At 43.9% G+C, this 21,607-nt stretch overlaps 1 protein-coding gene across 7 annotated transcripts in view; it reads right to left on the bottom strand.

Annotated features, from left to right (window-relative positions):
• lrba (LPS-responsive vesicle trafficking, beach and anchor containing) overlaps positions 1–21,607 on the bottom strand; it is a 175,606-nt gene that overhangs the window by 81,432 nt on the left and 72,567 nt on the right. For all 7 annotated transcript variants that reach the window (XM_086119001.1, XM_086119003.1, XM_086119004.1 and 4 more), the window contains exon 36: positions 13,528–13,694. In XM_086119001.1, coding sequence (XP_085975127.1) covers positions 13,528–13,694 — 167 coding nt within the window. The remainder of the gene's footprint in view (positions 1–13,527; positions 13,695–21,607) is intronic.

Below are 21,607 nucleotides of genomic sequence, written 5' to 3'. Positions count from 1 at the left end.
AAAAATACATATAATGTACTGTAAATAATCACACGGTACGTGCCTCATAATTTAATGCTGCAAGCCATTTCATTGTGCTGCTACTTCTGGTGTGCCCATGTTCACCACTGGGAGGCAGTATAATGCTGCAAAGTCATGCAGACAAACAAATCAGAATAGACTACTTCGAGAAGAACTCGAAAAGATACTATAATATAATGGTAGTCATTTTTCAATGAGGATAAAGAATACATGCCTGTATTTTTTTTTCAATATGAACTGTGCGTTGTTTCTTCACTGCCATACTTCAAAAAAAAACAGACAACCGACGCTAAGTGCGCACATGCTAAGGGTGTTTTGCATTACTTGTTAGCATTAAGCTGTGCGGACCTCGCGTAAGGTAATGCTATGTTGTTTTGAAAATACACCACAAGTAATTCTCTCGGCTTGATGTTCGGTCAGACAGTTAACTCAGACTGAGAATGACATGAAACAGCTTGAAGCTTCTTTTTTCATATTTTTTTTTTTAAAAGAACTGTGTACTATTTGCTGAAATGCTGCTATTGCAAAGTGAGTTGGAATTTGAACTTGAGATAAAAAAAACCAAAATGAAAAAAATCTCGACTGACGGCTTGTATCACGAAAAAGCCTGACAAATCGTACTTCAAGGCGACACTGAAACTGGCAATTAGTCCGGGTCTACCGCACTTCACTGAGCGGTAACCATTTTGCGTCTCGAACCTTTCGCGTGCATACCCACCGTGTGTTTGCCTGCGATATTGTGTGCATTTCATCATTCTGCCTGTGATGGTATTCATGGAAGGAAAATAATGATTCAACTCTGGATCAGGACACAACATGTCTCTCATCTCCCGAAAGGGCGAGGGGGGGGGGTGCTTGGGGGAGTCCTCTATGCGCCTCACACAATGCACATTAATCCATCAGGAAGGTGAAGCGGTGAGTTGGAGTAATTAGTCAGAGGAAGGATGGTAAAGTATGGGGGGGGCGCGACAACCTCTGCTAGTGTCGGGCTGGAAGGGGGTGACAATGGGGGTCCTAATGAGGGCTGAGCGTGAAATATACCTCGACCGCTCGCGCTTCCGCAAAAGTGATAAATTATTCAGCGCTCATTCATCCCGCTCCGGCGCATCCTTGGCAGGATTTACTGCTTCGCTTTAGTCGCCACCGCACTTCAAAATAACAACAATTAAAATAACAAAAGGGATGGGGGGGGGGGGGGGGGGATGTGCGGTGGATCACGTGAACCACTTTTGTGTGATTACGAATTAGTGCGCTCATAAAAAGGCATTTGGATGGCCTTCTCGTTAAGCCAATCTGCTCTAAATACAGCAAGGAAAGAGCTAAATTTATACAGTCTTAAAACTGATGTCACAGAGCAGCACATGACACCCACGCACACACACACGCACACACACACACACACACACAAAAAGGTGTCTAAGGTACACTAAATGCTTCCACAGAAGAGAACATGCGACAATGAACCACAGCCACATACTCGTCTCTGTGCCGGCCGTTCATATTTGATTATTAATTCACAGAGATTTAAAAAATAAAAAATAAAAAATCACAAGCGGACAAGCAAAGCCACCCCAGAACGTAACCTCCATGATCACAGTACAAAACTGTCCTTTGAGGCACTTCCTCTACCAATGCTTCAGACCACACCTCCACTAGTTCAGTTGAGACTCACTCATGAGATGAAGAGAAAAGCTAATGGCCCTGACAGGTTCAAGACTAGGCTTTCCATGATTAGGATTTAGGAGCCGATCACAGATTAAAAAATGAGAAGCGATGATTGATCCAATCAGAAAATGGACCAATTAACTGTAACTAATTTACTGTACAGTCGATCCGCTCTAATTATGGCGGATTGGGACAAGCCCAGCCCACAAGTAGCCAGAATTTGCATGTAGGTGAAATGCATGAGGGGGAAAAATATGAACCCAAAATCAGTAATGACCATCCAATAATTATTTTTTTTTTGGGGGGGATGCCTTGAATTATTAACAGCAGCACAAAAGGTCCCTGCAGTGAACGAGATTGCATTTGCTTTGAAGTCTTATTTTGCGTGTCCGACCAATGTCACTGGTCGATGGTGAAACGATGACATTACAACCGATCACCAATTTTGCAGAAAACGCTAAATATTTGCTGATCCGATCCGAGTGCTGTGTAAAGTCATGTGGCAAAGTCGCCTCAGAACATAACGACCATGTTTCAGTCGAAAACCGCCGAATGTACTGTACTTCCACAAATACTGAAGAGGAAAGGAGCTTGCCTCAAGATTGGCTGCAAATTTGATCTTAACTTTCCCAAGAATTTGTCCCCCAAAGATTTTATGTTATCGCAAATCCTGTTACGATTGACATGTACCGTATTTTCCTCACTAAAAGGCGCACCTAAAAGCCTTCCATTTTCTTAAAAGCTCACAGCGCCTTAAAATCCGATGCGCCTTGTGTACGGTCATTACGGTAATATTCCGACCCCAAAATGGCTCCTTGCTCGAGACATGTTGAAATTTAAGGCGATCGATTATGCAGTTGAACGCGGAAATCGAGCAGCGGCAAGAGAGTTCAACGTTAACGAGTCAATGTTATAACGCGCTGTTGGTTAAGTGAACTGTTTCGCTGCTTTATTAAATAAGTTTTACTGGCATCTGATCGTTCTGTTGGCGTTTCCTTGAGTGTAGCTCCATCTAGTGGATGCATTATATATTGCGTCTTATAATAGCGGTGTGCCCAATGTATGAAAAACTTTACAAAATAGGCCATTCACTGAAGGTGCGCCTCATAAATCCAGTGCGCCTTTTAGTGTGGAAAATATGGTACACCCAATTTCATGTCAATCAGTGAAATTGGCATCAGATATTTAGGCCCCTTTTTCATGCAATTTACCACAGAAATGGCGGCTTCAAATTGGGTTCCAATATTTTTTTAATTGTTCATTATAGTTCATTTTTTATTCACTTTGACTTTTGTTTTAATTCATTTTTAGTTTTACTCACAATTTTTTTGGGAACTCAAACTTTATCAAACATATGGCACTAGTCAAGTACAATTTTTATTTTATTTCGGTCAGTAAAATGTCTTTTCAAATTTAGTTCGCATCAACCGAATTTCGTGTAGATTGATGAAAGAGGCATCCAGGGCTATTCTTTTTTTGTTTGTACTCGCAACTAATGGCAGAATTGCTCTTTAAAACATTTTTTTTTTTTAATCAATGAGAAATCGCTGGCCTTAAACATAAATGCATTGCGGTTCTTCAACGTCCTCCCATGGCCTTTTCAGTGTGCTTAAGACAAATTATTTGCCATCCAAGATTGGCAAAAATGTTCTTTTAAGCGCCATGAAATATTTCTCCTTCCATTCCCGAACGTGTGAGCGAGTACGGCAAATGTCGCCGCTATGTAAATGATACGAGATGACCTTTCTCGCAGCGAGCGAGCGAAGGCGCTTTCATATATCACCACAAGTGACTGCACTTGGGCACAAACAGTCATACATAACCTTTTCCACTAAATTAATTTGGTTGTACGGTCAATGAGAGTCGAGGATTTCCTGCCCCTCGCTTATTTGACATTAATGCCGCTCGCTATTGGCGGGGCCCCTCAAATTGCTCAAATGCCGCCGCGTAGTGCCAGGGATCATTTGGGGGGGGGGGGGGGGCATTTGCATAAAGCGCTTGTTGGGGAGAAAGGCCGAGATTGAGGATTTGTCATGTGGGGCGATCACTGCCACGCTCTTTTGACAAAGAGCCAAGCACTCTGGCGAGTCGTCGCCAGACTCAAATTAAAAAAAAATAAAAAATAAAAAAACAGGAGCAAACACCTTCCCGCCCGAGATTGTTTGCTGTGATTAAGTCCCAGCCGGGTGATTTTCCACCATGCAGCTTTAAAGAGAGCATCTATATGTTTGTATGTTAATTCCCCCTTGGCTAATGGTTGGGAGATGAGGTAACGTTCGGGTCAAAGAAACACGAGACTGGCTTGCAAAATTGGCAGCAACAACCTTCAAAGGGTTCTTACTTTGTTTTAATAAATGCGATATTCTCGCAAGAAAAGGCTTACCGATGATTTGAGTGAGTTTTTGTCATTCCAGGACACACGGTATAACCAGCAGCCACTCGAGCCAATGAATTCCAATTCAGCCAAGCGCTTCCAAAAAGCACTCCGAACTAAAAAGACGCGGTGATGTTATATCCAAGCAGCTTGTGCAGATCAAAGTGCTCCCCAGGGTGGGAGGCAAAGGGGCTGCCGGTACCTCACCCGAAATGAAAGGATGCAAATTGAGGCCTAATTATCAGCAGCTTAATGTGCGCCTTGACAATTAGCAGCAATTACACTCAGTAAAAAGCGGGTGTCAAAAAAGGCACACAATGACACGATCATCTAAACGGTGATGATTAAAACATTATGTCGTAAATCGTGATTAAAGTCGGCAAAACATAGTATCTAAGCAGGTGCAAAAATTTTTTTTTTAAGATGTGACAATTATTTGTAAATACGGAGTCGCGTTGAAGTGGCACCATCTGTATTTTTGATGAAGCGTCAATTTTTTTTCCTCCCCGTGTTTTTGACAACAGTCCGTTATGGCCATTTATCACCGCCGCTGCCGAGTGTAATGAGGGCCATCCGCCGGACCCAGGTTGCATAATTCTGCCATTACTGGCCCATTTTAATAATCCCCTGACCTCCAGCTTTCAGAGATGCTCTTGAGCGGCGGTGACAAATCTGACGGCGCGGCGCAGCGCCGCGTGTCTGTCACACCTCGAAAAATAAGACAAAAACAAAAAACAGCAGAGGAGCTCAAGGTTAGATGGGGATAATTCGCTCAGGGGGATAAAAACAAGAAATATACAACCATAGATGATCATAATGTATCCTGTCATATGGTTTAGAATGTTTAGAAAGTACAGGTATTTGAACGACATTGACTGGCAACACAAATGAGCAAAAATGCCATCACTTCATCAATATTGATGCAAGAAAAAACATTTTTGGTCCATTTTGGACATCTCAAGTAGGTATAAATAAGCCAAAATTTGAATGCAATTTAAAATTTTTAATTATGATGAACTTTGTAGATTGCACGACTGAGTGAGTTTTGAAGGAAGTTCAGAAGCACAAAAATACAGGATACTCGTAAAAATTGAGTTTTTGAGAATGGCGGGGCCCCCGAAGGTTTGTTCATCGTCAGTGTATATAGTAGAATAATAGGAGCAACATGAAAAGTGGCTGTCAAATTTGTGGAATTTTTCCACAAAAAAAAGCAACAAACAAACAAATCGATAGATCGATCGATCTCCATAACAGCTAAATTCATGGAGCAAAAAAATATATTTCTAAATCTACAAAAGATATATATTTTACAGCACCACATTTCTCTTCACAACAAAAAATGTTTCACTTGCCAATTTGAAATCAAGCGGTAAATCAAGCGTCGCAGCAAATTTTGACCCATTGAATTGGGAGACCCACCAAAATTTTAGCCCATACGAGCTCATTTGTGGGTATTTTTAATTGAAACTCAGAGAAGGAGTTTCCCAACCAGCAAAATAAAGAAAAGCTTTGAAACGATATTTTGGAGTTATAATGAAGTTATACTGGTACACTCTGATCTGAAGGTGTTTTCTGATAAAACCTTCCTTTGAGCGATAACCCAAACCCCCCCCAAAAAAATGTTCCAACACAAAATAACTGATTTGTCTGGAAACCATCACCCCGTTTTCAAAATTTTTGTTACGGTGTACTCAGCATGAAGTACTGTAGTCATTCCAAATAGACTAATTACTTAAGCATTTACAAAAAAAGACGATGTAACACAAAATAATAAAATGAATATATATATTTTTTTGTGGGAGTGGGCTTTGTGGAGATGCCTGCTATTTGGATAAAGAGTAAAGTTCAACACCGAGGCTGTTCTCGCGCGGCTTCTTTACATGTCCCTGTTTGTTCCTCAGTAGTAACAGGAAGTGCTGGATTCCCGAGATAAAGGCCTTTTTTTTTTTTGCGGTGCGGGGGAATCAAACGGCGAAAGCGGCAAAATAAATGACCTGCTGGCGCTCGGGCGTAATTACAGCTGCGGTTGAGTGTAACAATCTATCAGGAGGAAGAGGAGGTGGTGAAGGTGTTAGTCAAAGGAGATAGCCTTTGACTAACTACTGGCCCCTGACAATCGATACGCGCCACATATTGCACCTGGCGAGAAAGTGAGGTGGGGTGATAGGGTTTTTTTTCATTCAGATATTGATCAGCCCACCTTTTATCGTGACCTTGGCCATATACTTTCTTAAGGGTATATGAAACTCATAAATCTGAGAGTTGCAACCCAACCAAGTCCAGCCAAGAGCAGCCATCTTTCATCGCGCCCTGCGAGGCATTCCGTAGCTGTTAAGCAGACCACATTGAAGAGGATCCAAAGACATGATTAAAAGAGCATGTTTCAAAGTCCAGTGGTGCCTTGACTTAAGACTTTAATTTGTTGCCTCAAAACACTCATATTTCGAACCACCTTTCTCTATCCAACGGGAAAAAAATGTGATGAATCAGAATAGCTTTATTGATGGTAATCAAAAACCGGTTCTCGGTTCTTTGGCACCGTTTGCCGTACTCGTAAACGATTCCCTTATCAATTCCAGTTGGGGAAAATGACGTCACCGCGCACGTTATTATTTCGCGCGGCTCGCAAGAAACAAGGGCGCCGAACGCTTGCTTGAATGTTTGTTTAGATTTTACAAGAAAGGATAACAACAGGGCAACTTGTATTAAAATTTAATTGGCGGGAAGAAACAAGAGCATTATGCGGGAGCATTTGCACGCACAGCATGCGATAACTCGATGACGGTCGCGATTTGATCCGCTTCAGAGTGCTCGACACGAGAGAGGCTTAAAACTACTCTAGTGGCCAAAATCTCTCAACAGCATCCAGGAATGAGTCCATCCTCTATTATTTCTTTCTTTTTTCTTAAATCTCTCCTGAACATCGAAACAACACAAATGCACATAATTCCGTCAACAGCTGCATCTGATTGGTGACGGACTTGGAGTGTGACATCTTGCCCGGTCCGAGTCACAGAATGAAATTTATCCGGTCGTCTGAAAGCGCGACCATTGTGAATGACCAAAAACAAAAAGTCATTTAGTTTGACAAGGCCAAAATAGAAACTACAGTGAAATGATGCTAAAATATGATCGTTTGAGGCCTCATTAAGTATGTCAACCCAAAACTTTGAGTTCATCATTTGAAATAAAAGGACTTGTACCTTTATATGCAAAAAGGCACATAAATCAATCCAGATTCTTTGGGAGGCGTGCCGTCTCTGAGATTTAAGGCTGTTTTCATGATGATTGATGATTAAAGAAAATAAAAATATATATTTTGGGTTATCAAACGTTTCAAATTATTAAGAGAAAACAATGAATACCGTCACTGTCATGCTTGTATGAATGCGAATAAAAACACGTCATTATCAAGTAGCCGTTGAACTTCACCTTCTTTCCAAACGCTCGAACAAACATTTACATCTGCGAGACAGCTTTTCTGCCGTGTTAACATATTAACATATGGACATCCTCAGCCGTCAATACGCTCCGCCGTGACACGTTGCTGCAGTTCCCGACCACTGCACTGTATACACAGCGGAGGTAAATGTTAGCGTTTGGGGTTATATTGTAACACAAGCTTGGTCGCACGGTAGGATGCTCGCTGTTATTTCACATCTGTCAGATGTCATCGAACACATCCTTTTTGTCCCGAAACTCAGTCAGCTGAAGGTTGTCCGACGATATCCATGTCCATAACCGGAGGCAGGGCTAGCTTACATTTCTTCGTGTTGTGTGTTTTTGATGGACTGCGGCAAAAGCTAATTGTAGTCGAATGAGATGCAGCTGCCACCGCTCAGCGTGAGGTCCAGTTTTGTGTTCAGATTTGTTGAAAAGCAGAGCAAAAAATATTTAAATGGCTACAATAGATGACGTGAATGATTGCAAGGGGTGCTCGGTTTACGATGGGAGTTCCATACCGATGGCAGCAAATGTCACACGGATTTCTATACAAGTCAGAACGCAAGATCAGTTTTTTTTTGGTTTTTTTTTAGACCCAACAAACTCCTTTCTCACATTTTTTTAAACGCATTCACTGCCAGCCCAGTTAAAATTGATTGCTGACTTATAATAGTGGGCAATGACACTGAGGGAGTTAACCTCTTTACCGCTAGCCCATTTTAAATGTTTTTTTTTAATGAATTTTTAAAAAATCTATCTTTGACGTCTATAGCCGTCACTGGCAGTGAATGAGTTGGCAATTAGAATGAGTGTCGATACTTTGCAGTTGGGCGGGGGCCCATTGTATTCACAAAATCAGGGAATTAAAGTAATTGTTTTCCATAATCTAACTCCACCCCCACATCCTCCCAAAAACTTTCAAGTAACAGACTCCCCCCCTCCACACACACACACACACACACACACACACACACACACACACACACACACACACACACACACACACACACACACACACACACAAAAGGGATTCTCCCCCCCCCCCCACACACACAATGATTCCTTTTAAGATGTGCCCATTTGTGAGTAAAAATCTATGGCTGAATAAAGACTGGCAATCACTGGCGAGGTAAGTCAAAGCTTGATTTTTGGGGAGGGATTTGGGCCATTACCAGCGGTCGTAACAAAACAACTTCCAGGTTTGCATATCTTATTTTTATTTCCAGTATTTCCTTTGAGAAATTGTGTCCGTGCGCAGCTCGGATTTAATTTGATTTGACTTTTATGACAAACATCTGCTTTGAATGTTTTTCCTCATAAACATGTAACATAATTGAAAATGGATGGTGCCGCTCCACATGATTTAAAATGCACCCACTAAATTTGGGAATATTTATTTGTTTGCCAGCTGCTCTGCACGCTGACTTTTTCAGTCAGCCAACAACACCGCCGACCGTTTTGCATGCAGATTTTGTATACTCGCTGACGTACACTGCGAGAAGAGGAAAGGATATCTTTATTTTCACTTGAGATGAATCTTTTACTCTGCCTTTCATCCGTCCTCTCTCTCCGTCTTCCTGCCCGTATCGTGTCACGCATTTCCGAGGGTGCGTGTACACGAAGCGCTGATAATCCCCATTGACGTGCCGAAGTCCTACTTCCTTTTTCAGTCCTGCGCCGGTAGCACCCCCCCAAAAAAATAAAAAATTTGCACGAGAAGGGGTGACGTAGACATAGTGCAGGCCTCGGCTTGAACGCGTGCGATACATTCACAATTATGTATCATAATTGTGATTTAGGTCTGTAACGGAGAAACGTCCCGGGAGAGATTCATCAAGCTGCCGCGGCTTCTCGCGCGCACATTTGTCTTGTGATGTGAACACGACTGTCCTCGCCGTGGAGTGTGCAACTGTCTACAGGAAACTCTATGGAAGAAGTGTGAAGCTCAGCAAAGCCTTTTCTCAAGTTTGTTTCATGGCCAATCCTCAAAACGAGCGTGAACCTTCAATGCCATGCTCTGCCCATATTAGAGAGGCAAAAAAACCCACCATATATAGTACCGGTAATTAGGATATCACCTTCTGATTGGTGTTTGTTTGGGCAGATTTTCTCGTACAGTGATTCTCAAATTGTGGTATTCGAGCTCCTCCTTGTAGAAACCCTGCCCATGTACAATTCAGTTGGGCTTAACCTTTGAGTAAAGTTTTTTTAAGAACACATACGCCCCACAAATTTCTTTAGAAAACGCTGACAAGCATTCAATATGGGCTTGATGTAAAAATCCGCAAACGTAAATTTGCGGGTGCCGAACTGCGAATATGCATCGACTAAGTTTATGTTGTAATATTAATATTCACCACTAGATGGCAGACATGACTTGGTTGCCATTGAAGCAGGTCTTTTACTGCCCTACACTAGAACATGAGAAGGCCTAAATATTGTTTTGGCAGATTTGGAATGAGACAATGGACAAACAGTACCTTAATAGTATCAAAAGTGAATAGATTTTTTTTTTTTTTTTTTTTTTTGCTCGGCTGTTTTGTCCCATCGTTGAATTTGCACAAAATTATTTCATAATTTGAAAAGGTTTTTCTTAATTCAAATTGTTTTCTGAATCTGAACAGATTGGCCATCTTGATTAAGCAAGCAAGTTTGTTGGGTTTATTTTATTTTTAGATTTTACCGCCCATATTATTTCCGGGGTGGGATGCACATTTGATGAGGATATTTAAGTTAAAGCAAAGAGAGCAAAAACATTCAAAAAGTACAGTGACATTTAAAAAATGTGAATGGCTTTTGTCGCATGGTCCAAGTCTATTTGAGTGTTTTCTCCTTCCATCTCTCAGGGGCATAGTGGCAAAATGACACGGCACAGCATGAAACAGTAATGCCAATATCAATAGTTTGTCCATTACAGGTCAGCTAACTGTCCAGCAGAGGGGTTACAAAGCTGTCCATTTCCCATCTCGCAATCAATACGGGCCATACTGTTTAAATTTTGCCCGTATTGATTTCCTCGGCGGCGCGCCGACCTCGCGGCGCATTCGTCTTTTTCTGAAGGGGCGGAAGATTTGATTTAGTGGGGAAAAATTGGAGTGCACATCACAAAGATTTTTCGCCAGGCGGGAGTGTGACAAGTCAAAAAGATGGATGTCCCTCGGCTGGGAAGCCTCTAGCCTAAGGGTGTCCATTAGAGCACCTCTGCTGCAGAAAATGAGCTGCTCGTATGAGGGAGAGCAAAAGGAGGAGGAGGTGGGGGACGGCACGGAGGAATAAAGCCTGAATGAAAAGGGGATGCTGATGCGGCCATAAAAAAATAAAAATAAAAGTGAGACAAAAACACCAGGGAGATGGGTTGCCCCGGGCATTCTCTAGAGTTGTTCAGGAGAAAATGTGTATCATAAAAGGAAATTGCTCATTAAAACAATTACGTTTTATTAGAGCCCCGTGTCCTCGATTGCTCCAATCTGCACCACCCGTATTGGTTTACGTCACCCGTATGGCATACTTTCTGAAGCCCGGCTGAGTAGGGACTCTGCTCGCAGTACCTGCGAGTGTGGCTGGAAAGGTGCATGTATTGCGATATTCCAGTACGCAGATCAAATTAGCTAAGGGACAGAAGATGTAACTCACTTCGTGCTCCAGCCACAAGCAAGGTCGAATGCTGATGTTGATTTCTCTCCCTGTTATTCTCCCATTTATTGGAGGATTTACTGGTCGAGAAAGGTCAAAAGAAGCCTGCAAGTTCTATAGCATACTCTATTTGGAGTTCTGTACTCTGAAATTAAGGCTGCTATGAGTGTAAAAACGTTTCAATCTCGACTCGAGATACATTTTCATATTCCTATTTGGCCTCTTTTACTGCCACTTCTCCACTCTGCTCCTCAACATCTCTCCTGCTTGGAATGGGGCTAAGTGGTGATGATTAAAGTGAGGTTGTTGCAGTCGGGATTCTGAATCAACCAACTGGGACTGGTCCTGAGGAGGACCACTTTCCTGGAGGTGTTGCTGAGGAGCATGCTGAAAAACTCGACCGGGACAGTTTCTGGGGAAGAACTGCTTCCCCAAAGGTGTCTACCTTGCGGCACTTTGTGGGCCTGAGAAGTCTTTTCAGACTATTTCGTCACTAAGAGCGATGTAAATAAACACGACTCGCTAGCAGTTCCTAATGTTTCATTAAATATCGTGAAATGTGGTTGGTGGCCGGCGCAGTTCTGAGATTGGAGCTTCAAAGCTCAGCTCCAAACTGTTAGCATGAAAACGAGTTATGAGCGCAACCGTGATTTTTTTTTGTCAGGCATACAAATCCAATGTAGCCCCCCCTGGTGAGCTATAACAATCTAGAATGCACGCGACATTGGTCAGTTTATAAAAATGAGAATGAGGAAGAGACAGAAGTAAAAAGGGTCGAGTGTTTCCCAAGAGACCGCAAGACGGGCATCCTCCATCATACCGGCCGACTTCATATGAAACATGCAACCTGACCTGAATAAACACAACGTGGACAGACTGCGTTAAAGCATACACTGCATGATATTCGCTTTCATTCCAGGAAATAGGACAGGCTGACGTGTACGGATGGACGGATAGTCCCAATCCGTCCGCTTTGCGGGAGACGTCCTGAAGCGGGACGTGACAGACGAGGGCGCAGAAAACGACGGATGCTGTAGGCGGGAATCCTCAACGGATGCGAACCAAACAAACATAAAGACGAAGGATGGGGGCGGAAAAAAAATTACAACTCACATAACGCCTGTTCCCTCTCGAGGCCGCGGCTGCTGTGAAGCGGGATATTAAGACACAAATTGCGTTCAGGCGGGTCACGGTGATATTAGACGGCGGCAACAATTCCCAGCAGCGAGACGGGAGATAATATTTTCATTCACCGACTCTTTATTGAAGGGAAACTTTGGGGACTATGCTTTTTTTTTTTTTTTAAAGCAGGTGCGTGCAACAAAACGGTTATAAGAGTGGGTGTACATTGTCTTTGATTAGAAGAATGCCTTGCTGAAGAGGCTGCAGGTACACGTGTTCCTTTTTTCATTTTCACAGGCCCGTTTCATTAACTGGTTCCATTGTTTTTGGTTATTTTTTTTCTCTCATATTGAATTATTTTTTAATCCATCCATCCATTTCGCGATCCCCTTTATCCTCACAAGGGTCGCGGGGGTGCTGGAGACTATCCCAGCTGTCTTCGGACAGTAGGCAAAGGACACCCTGAACCGGTTGCCAGTCAATCGCAGTTATTTTTTAATAGTGTACTTTTTCTCTATTTTTGGTGTATTTTCCGATACAATTTTTTATATATAAAACATCCCTCACATGGGCCCACAGGTATTTAGATTTTTATTTTATTTTTTTACAATTTTCTCTGCAGCAGATGTTCCCGCAAAGAGAACCCCGCATAGTTCACCGCCACTCTGGTGCGAAAGCCGCGCCACCTGACCTTCACAGTAATTGACCAAAAATATTGACGTAACAGCACCAGACTGATTGTGATTTATGAAAAGAGCAGCGGCGCTGCGAGGCCCCGCGCCAATGGCTCGGCACGCCCATCGGCGGCCATTAGGAAAAGCATCAATAGCCGCCAAGGTCTGTAATGGGAGACTTTGAGGCCAGGGCTAGTGTAGAACACCAGCTTCCATTTGAAAACGGAACTGCCTTTGTGTCTGTATACTACAAAAGAAAAGGAGGAGGAATGAGAGAGACGTGGACACTGAAGTACAAGACGAACAAAAACCAAAACCAAAAAAAGGCCATACATCGAGGCCCTCTGGGGATTGTGGCAGCCTAACAAGCATCGTCTGATGGACATTACACACTCGAAGGCGTCAGGGAGTTGAAACATAAACCCTTGACAATTAGAGTTTCAAATTGGTATTAACGTTAATACCGTATTGAGCAAACAATGTATTATATATTCCCGGAATCGCTATTGCTTCGGACTTGTAATGACTTGTCATATTTGGGGATTTTCTTTCCTACGTTTTACATTTTCATTGAATATTTTTGTTGATCAGTACCTGCCAGAGGAGGCCCCCCAGGCTCCGTGCTTGTCGGTGAGGATGTTGACGATCTTCTGGATGAGCTGCGTGGCCGTCACGTGGTCTCGGTACTTGGCGGCACGGATCAGGTGGTCGCACATTTTCTCCTCGTCGCGCTTCTCGGCCGAGTACTGAGCGCAGTTCGACTTGAGGAAACAAACGGGGGTGAAATTGTTAAACAGCTCTGGCGCACTCCCAAAATGTTTACTACATTCAAGAACCCGACAGACGGCATACCACCTTTACCTTGCACAATCACCCTTGACCCCGAACACATTAAAACAAAAAACTGAAATCATCAATGAATAATATCAAAATCAGCATGGAGGAAATGATTGAATGTAAAAATGTAATTTCTTTGACCATCCACACAACTGCACAAAGATGGCACACTCCCCCACAGGAAGCGCATCTTTCCAAAAAGCACATTTCAACATTTTCTACAATGTAAAATCATTCTACTAGGATACCATGAAAGTTTTAATCTGGCGCAGCCCCTTTGTGGTGCTATTCAAGAATTTCTAGTTACCCCTTCAATTTCTCGAAGAAATGCACTGAGTTACGGTCAGTGAGAAGGGGGCGACAAAAGAGGGTAGGGTTGGTAATTTCAGTCCTGGTGTCATGTTGATTAATAACAGTGGACACATGGCTACTAATGCCCCGCGGCACACCCAATCACACGATACCGAGGACATTTTTCTCTGTCGGAATATGTTATCGGGACAGAGCCTTTTGAACCAATGCTTTTCCTGTTCGCAAACAGCTCAAAAGCAAGGAGCAAGTTGACTTTCCACGTATTCCTGTAATAAAATTAGTCTTAAGAGACAATGATGCATGGCAGATGGTTAAAAACCCATTTCCCAAAAGTTCACTTCATAAATTGCTTCCTCTTCATATCTGACAGAAGATCCATAGATATAAATCACATTCGAGGAGGCTTTTTTCCGCGGGTGTAAGCGCCTTAATTATCAATCTATGTCTCTTTGTGCGCCATCAGAGTGGGTCTTGACCCTCAGAGCGAGTGTGATGAGCGAAGGGAGTACAGCTGGGGGGGGCGTAAACGTTTGGAATCTAGGCCACAAAATGGTGGCTGCGAATGTCATGTGACCATCTGTCAGAGGAGGTCCAGGCACCAAAGTAAAAAGGGAATACGTACAACATGTGTCAAATGGAGGAGCGTGCATTATTCGTCCATCCATCCATTATCTGAACTGCCTGATCCTTACGTGGGTAGCGGGTATGATGGAGCCTACCGCAGCCATCGTCGGGCCAGAAGAATCCATAAAACACAGCAATGTAACCGAGCAGACATCCTTCGCTCAGTTTCTAAGGGTCAGTGCCTATCGGGGAGGCTCTTATTTTTGCAAACCATGCCAAACGACCTTGGGTGAATGATCCACATACAGTGGTACCTCAACTTACGAACGTCTCTTCATACGAAATGTTCAAGTTACGAAACGCCTCAACAGGAAAATATTGCCTCTTGTTACGGAAAAAATGTCAAGATACGAAAGATAGAAATACAGTATGGGCAACTAGTCGCAGCTCCGAGTTTCCTGAACGCAACATACTTGGAGCTGCTCTGCCATTGGCTATTACCGAGCACTATCCTGGCATCCCATTAGGGATGCCCCACAGATTAGGGCATTTACATGGAAAACACGTCTTTACGTACTACATTTTCTTGTTCAGAAATTTCTTCCAGATCCAATTAATTTTGAAAGTAGAGGTACCACTGTACTGCTTCACCGAGGTCGAAAATAAGCGCATGATTATGCCAAGCCATCTACCAAGGTCCAGATAGTAAAAATTTCCATTACACTTGTCTTGCTCTTGTCATGGATTTGCAAAGTCTGCAGTGCGATGGCATGAGCATAAACAAACACTTCATTGAGCCGTCTCTTGACCAAAGCCAAGTTCGGAATGGTTCAAATTCAAAGCCTCAGCCCTCAGCATTAGCGTCCAAGCACCATGAAACCACAGCGTTAGGCTTGTTTTTAAGCGGACAAGAAATAGGAGTTAACTACCCGGGTCACTCCCACAAAGCGGACTTTAAAATGTTAATGAAGGTCAACATGGCAAAAGGACAGACGCAGCAGTCTTTTCGGGGGAATGTTGAGGCAAGCACGCAAACTAAATTAAATGTTCCCTGTCGCTTGACAAACATGCCTCTTTCGGTAGCCCGGCAAAAATGTAACTTTCCTGGACCCTTTTTCCATTGACCGCATCCTCAAAACGACTGGCTTCATTTTCAATTTGAGTTTCCAGGCCGTCGTCATGCTATTCGGCCCCAAAATGGGTGATCCAAACGAAAATGGCTAACTTCTGTTCAATTTCAGGCAAGGGTCCTTGGTACTTTCTTGTGCGTCCAGTTATGACAGATATGTCCACCCAATTTTACGTAGGCATTGGTATTGGGAGCAAACGTTTTTCTAACTTTCTTTCTTTTTTTTCCAAGTGTAATTCACCCTAAAAAAATGTCTGCTTCCAACCAAAACTGCCAATCTCTTGTTCACAATTGGGCCCTTGAGACTTTTTTTTGTGCATCTTGTTAAGATAAACATGGCCACCCAAGTTTGCGTTGACTGAGGATACTGGTGCCGAGGCAAATTTTCTCCAACTTTCAAGGCGTATTTTTTTTTCATGAAATCTGCCTCAAAATGGTTTCTTCAAGCCAAAATAGCTAACTTTGATTTCAAGCCTGGGTGGGTCCTTGAGACGTTTTTCATGCACCTTGTTATGCTAGACGTGTCCAGTTTCTTGTAGAGCCGTGAAAGTGGTGTTGGGAGCATGTTTTTACTAATGGAGTGACTTTTCCTCAGTCCACACAAATTAGCGAGTTTTCAGGCATGTCGAGCCCCCCCCCCACCAAATGCCATCAATTCGTCGGAAGAATAATAACAAACAGCATCTGGCGTTGAGACCCTAAATACGCGTTCTGGCATTTACCAAAGCCGAGTGTGACTTTGCCGTGATGACTCGCGACACTAATAGTGGGCAGCACCTTCGCGGGCCAGGCTTACCCGAGCAGACAGCACCTCGGCAAAGACCAAAGGATAACAGTTGGCGTTAATCGAGTCAATTACGCAGATTCGCGTCTCCCGCAATTCCTTCACCGGTCAAATAAATAACAGTGGATGTAGTTTCAAGAGGAGGAGGGCGGGAGAGTCCGGGAAGTGACTGTGAGGTGGAAAGAGCGGAGATCATCTCCAAAAACCACATCATGGTACAAAATGGTAAACGAGGGAGCAAATCATGCTTTAAAAGACAGTCCAAGGTTACATTTGTAGAGTTATAAGATCAGTTTTCATACTCTAATTTCAGGGGGAGGGACTGAGGAGGGGGGGGGGGCCAGATGAAATGCCTTCTCGAGCTGACAAATTGGGAATACGTCTCCAAGACGCATTGAAAATTTTTCAAAAACATGTCCCCCTCATGACGGAACGTACAAAAAGATGGCTCAGGGATTTACTTGCGAAATTAAACAGGTCACCAAAAATTAGTCTTCTGACACAAATTGAATCGATCAAGGCTAGAGTGGGTGGACACGTGTACCAAGCAGACGCATGAATAAGTCTCAAGAACCAATGCCCGATGAGGAACAGGTCAAGTATCCAAAGCCGCATGTACTGCCCGGTATCAGAAAGGTGTCGGCACAGATGTTGATAGTCCAATCCGGAGCGTATATGATGACGTCTCCAAGACTTTGCCTCAGCCACCGCCCTTTACACCTGACACCGTGTTTCCCCACTTTTCACCTTGTTGCAGTTTAGCGTGCAGTATTGTCCCCGCGGCATGTCCTTGACTCCAAAGTCTGCGTGCAAAGATGTCGGCAAACGTGAAGTGATGGAGTAGACGCTTTCTTCTGGGCGGAAGAGATGAAGAGGCTGCCATCAATGTACGGTGACCATTCCATTAAAGACAACGCGAGAGGAAGAGAAGAAAGATACTTTGTGCCGTGTTAACCTTGATGGCCGCGAGCAGGGATCTCTTTTAACTGGATTAGATTTTTTTTTTTAACCCCCGAGAGAGGGAAAAAAAATAAAATCAATAGTGGGGAGCGGCAGCATGACAGGAGCATCACTCCAGAATTGAAGTGGCTGTCAGCCATTGTCATTTGCTGACTTTTGTTCGCCATTGTTCTTTTAAACCCTCGTTTTTCTCTCTCTCGTGCCCATTGTCTGAATTCCCCGCTGATGTTTTATGTTGCAATTTGGAAACTACGGGTCAAGGGATCAAGTGCAAGTGGGTCTTTTTCCGGAAAAAACAAAAAACAAAAACCAATTGCCGGACCCCCTCCGAGTCTCCCTATAACCTCTTTTGTGTTTTCCCCATGTATCTGCATTCTGAGCTATCAGAAAAGGACAAGGCAGATTCCCCGCCATCATCCGGACCCCTTTGTTGTAAACCATACCCCGCGGGAGTACTTGTCAACGCACGTGAGAAATTGGAGCCCATCGCGGAGCGACGGCCCGGCGGCTACGCCGCCGAGCGTCAAGAGATTGCGAATCAAGCATGTTCGTGTCTTCAAACAGAGCTTTAAATTCCCGCCTCTAATGTTTTTTTTTTGTATGCGGCCATACCCCTGGACCTTCCTCTGTCACTCTAATTGATAAACAGAGGGCTGATGCGGTGTAATGAGGCTCTGTTCTCCTGCCAATTATGCTGGTTAACCCTCACAACCCACTGAGAGGAAGAGGAGGAGGGGAAGGACGCATCAAGCGACAAGTGCAGCATTTAAATAATGATGAGAGTGAACTCACACGCTCCCTCTTTATTCGCATGCAGGAACGCTCGCTCGAGAGTGTGTGTATGCGCATTTGTGAAGCGCGTGGCTACAAGGTGAGCTGAAAAGCTTTAAAAATTAGCACCAGTTTCCTTGACGGACATCAAAGGTGGATCTGTCTATCAAGGCACAAATATGAGGACCCATGACGTAAACGTAACTATTTCAGTTGAAAACAACCATTTTTCAGGGGGTTGAGAGTTCTGTGGAAAACGGACCTTAGAAGTTTGAAAAAATGTGTCCAGGTTGTCAATTTCACCCACTGACACAACATTGTGTGGACATGTCAATCATAACAAGGTACATGAAAATGTCTCAAGGACCTGTGTCCGAATTGGAAGAGGATTGCAGCCATTTTGGTTTGAACCACCCGCTTGTTTGACAAATTACAACAACCGGGTCAAATTTGAGTGATTTCCTTTCTGCCGATTTTGTTTCGGAAAGTCTATGATTTGTTTATTATCTGTTGAATATTTCCAATGGCGAAACCGGTGTGAGGTCAACACTAGGTTGGGCGTTCAGCAGTGGATTTTGTGACCGTGCCATGAAACGCAACAAGAGCCAGGCAGGAAGCTCAAATGAAGCCCACAATGCAGTTAACAAGTTCTTCTATTTCTTCTTCTAACACCGCTGTGTATTTTCAAACAGTCTGGTGGCCCTGTGGCACCATGCTGCCTCTCACAGGTCAGTTTTGGTCCTACAGTGTGTGTGTGTGAGACGTTCCATGTCGGTCTTCTCCAGACCGCTACGTCTGCCTACAGTGTCAGAGCTCCACATCGAGGACTACAAAAACCGGCACGGCCGGACCAAAAAAACCCCGCAAATGCGGCACTTGGAGGCATGCCCTCGTATTCTATTCGTTCCTTGAGCTGCAAAACTGGTTTCCATCATCTCGGGTCCAGTTTATGACTGTCCGGCACAAGTAAAGAACAAGGTGCTTTTGTTATAGACGCGTCTCCACCAATAACAATCCAATGATAATGCGGCACTCCACTAGACCGAAGGGACGATACTAAAAACTGGGAAGGTCTTTGGATAGGGGAGGGGCGTGGGCGTCTGGTCAGTCAGACCCGCGCAATGAAATGAGGTGCAGAGAAAGCACCGGGAGACTTCATTACGCTGACAAGACAGCGGGACTGAGACAGTTGCGTTCCCCTGATGCTCTTCTGCTCCACTCTGCCGGGAAAAGCTTGCACATCACAAAACAAGCCGCGATAGAATAAACATTTGGACCACGGACTCCGCATTTGCTATGAAGCTAAAAACGACGAGTGTTAAAACTAGCTTTGTGGTGTCTGGATTTTCCAATCATGACGTGCCGTGTCACCGTTTGGACATGACAGCTTGTGCACAGCCGGTGGCGGTGTCAGTCACAAAGCGGTGAAAATAGCCTTTGGGGGTTGGGGCTCTCTGCTGCGACGACAAGTGTGTTACACCAATTCCAACAATATAAAGGGTGAAACCATTGTGAGAGGGTTCAACGTTGGATCACAGAGATGGCCCACTCTGTAAACGTTCCTTTTTGCCAATTTCTTGTATTCTTTCGGGCCGTCGGGTAAGAGGGGCGGGGATACCGCACTGCAAGACTCATCGGCTCAACGTTAATGTTATTCATGTGGGGCGGAAGGGCTCGCATCATTTTACAAGCTCAGCGGAGGAAAGACAATGACGGCTAACATTAATTAGCGTGCTATCGTCTGGCTTTCCTTGTATCTCTCCCAGCGCCAATTCAATTACTCCACATAACGGCGGCGGGATAAAGCGAGGGGCTGTATAAAAAAAAAAGTGAAGAAAAAAAGGGATGAGAAAGAATAGAAATGACATGGGTCTTGCTCACTCTTCTCTATCTAGACCTTCTTATCTGCCCTCGTGGCCCTGAGAGCACCACATTTCATCCCTAATGAACAGCCCCATAAAAAAAAAAAAAGAAAAGAAAAAGAAGGACTTCGATTTCTCCCGCATTGCACCCGCCCCCGCATTCCGTTTTCCCTATCTCTCGAACGCCCTCTCTTTTCCGGCTCCCCGGCGAGATATCTCTGTCTATCATTTGTTGTGTTGTGATCTGGAGATTCCCTTCACATTAAGGATTGAAGTTATCACTTTTACATGTTAAGCTTAAAACTATGTTTCGCAGACAGACAGACTTTTGACTATAAACCTCACTCTGAGCCTTGCAATATGACCGCCAGTTGAACCTTATGAGGTGACCTTGATTTGAACTGCCTTGGCAACAGAAAATACAGTTAACACCTTTCGTGAACATAGACCACACAAGTACGTAAGCGCGTCTGGTGGCTCGATTGCGGTTTCCCACCTACAGCTGTGTTCCATCCAGAACATTAAGTTAACTTCTGAGAAATGTCAGAGCATCTATCATCATGTTTTATAAGAACACGACATCAAGAACATCGGAGCATAAAAATTATGAAAAGAAATAAATAGAAACCAAGGACATTCAAACCGTTATCCAAGGGAAGAAAAAGAAACCAAGGACGTTCAAACCACCATCCCGAAACAGAAAAGGTGATGCCCATAACAGGAAAAGATGATACCCATAAGGAGATACGCCCCGCTTAGAACATATAAGACTCGTATAGGGACTTTGTTTTTTTAGCGCATTTGTGTCTTGACCTCAACACTTGTTTGTATCACACTTGTGCCCTGAACGTTCAGTAAAACCTCTTGCAAGAACTTCTCCATTTGCAGCCTCTGATTTTCGCACCTCAACTCAGCCCGAATCCAACGAACACGCGGAGGACCTGGGGGAAGCGGAGGGCGGTGAAGGGAACCCACCGTGTCCACAACACCACGCCCCCCCCCCCGCTTGATCGCCTCCAACAGGATCCTATTAGATAAAGAACCTTCAACGGTAATTGGATTTCCCCACCTCGCCAGCCACACTTTAAGTTATCTTCCGTATCGAGTTCGCCTCAAGACCGTGATAATAACTCATTCAACCGGTACCGGGATTACTCAGTTCCGTCCCGTGGCGTTCCACGCAAAACTATGTTCAGTGGAGAAGATTTCGGGCAAAAGTGAATCCCCGCTCTATCGTAGTTCACCTTTGGTGCCACTGCTAAAAATCTTTCGATCCTGGTCAAAAGTTGAGTATAACTTCTCGGTCAATGGCTCAATAGTTTGGGAATTTCTCAAGTTCGTTTTTTTGTCTGGCTGAGCAGAAAGGTATGTTATAAAAGTGACTCTGAAAATGGAAAAATAAAATCCAAACACCTCCACTGGTGCAAGAGGGCAGGGAGGGCTGCGGGGGGAGGG

The sequence above is a fragment of the Hippocampus guttulatus genome, chromosome 9 (genome assembly GCF_054856545.1).
Source record: "Hippocampus guttulatus isolate MCC_2025c chromosome 9, RoL_Hgut_1.0, whole genome shotgun sequence".
NCBI classification, from domain to species: Eukaryota; Metazoa; Chordata; class Actinopteri; order Syngnathiformes; family Syngnathidae; genus Hippocampus; species Hippocampus guttulatus.
This window is presented reverse-complemented; position numbering and strand designations above follow the sequence as displayed.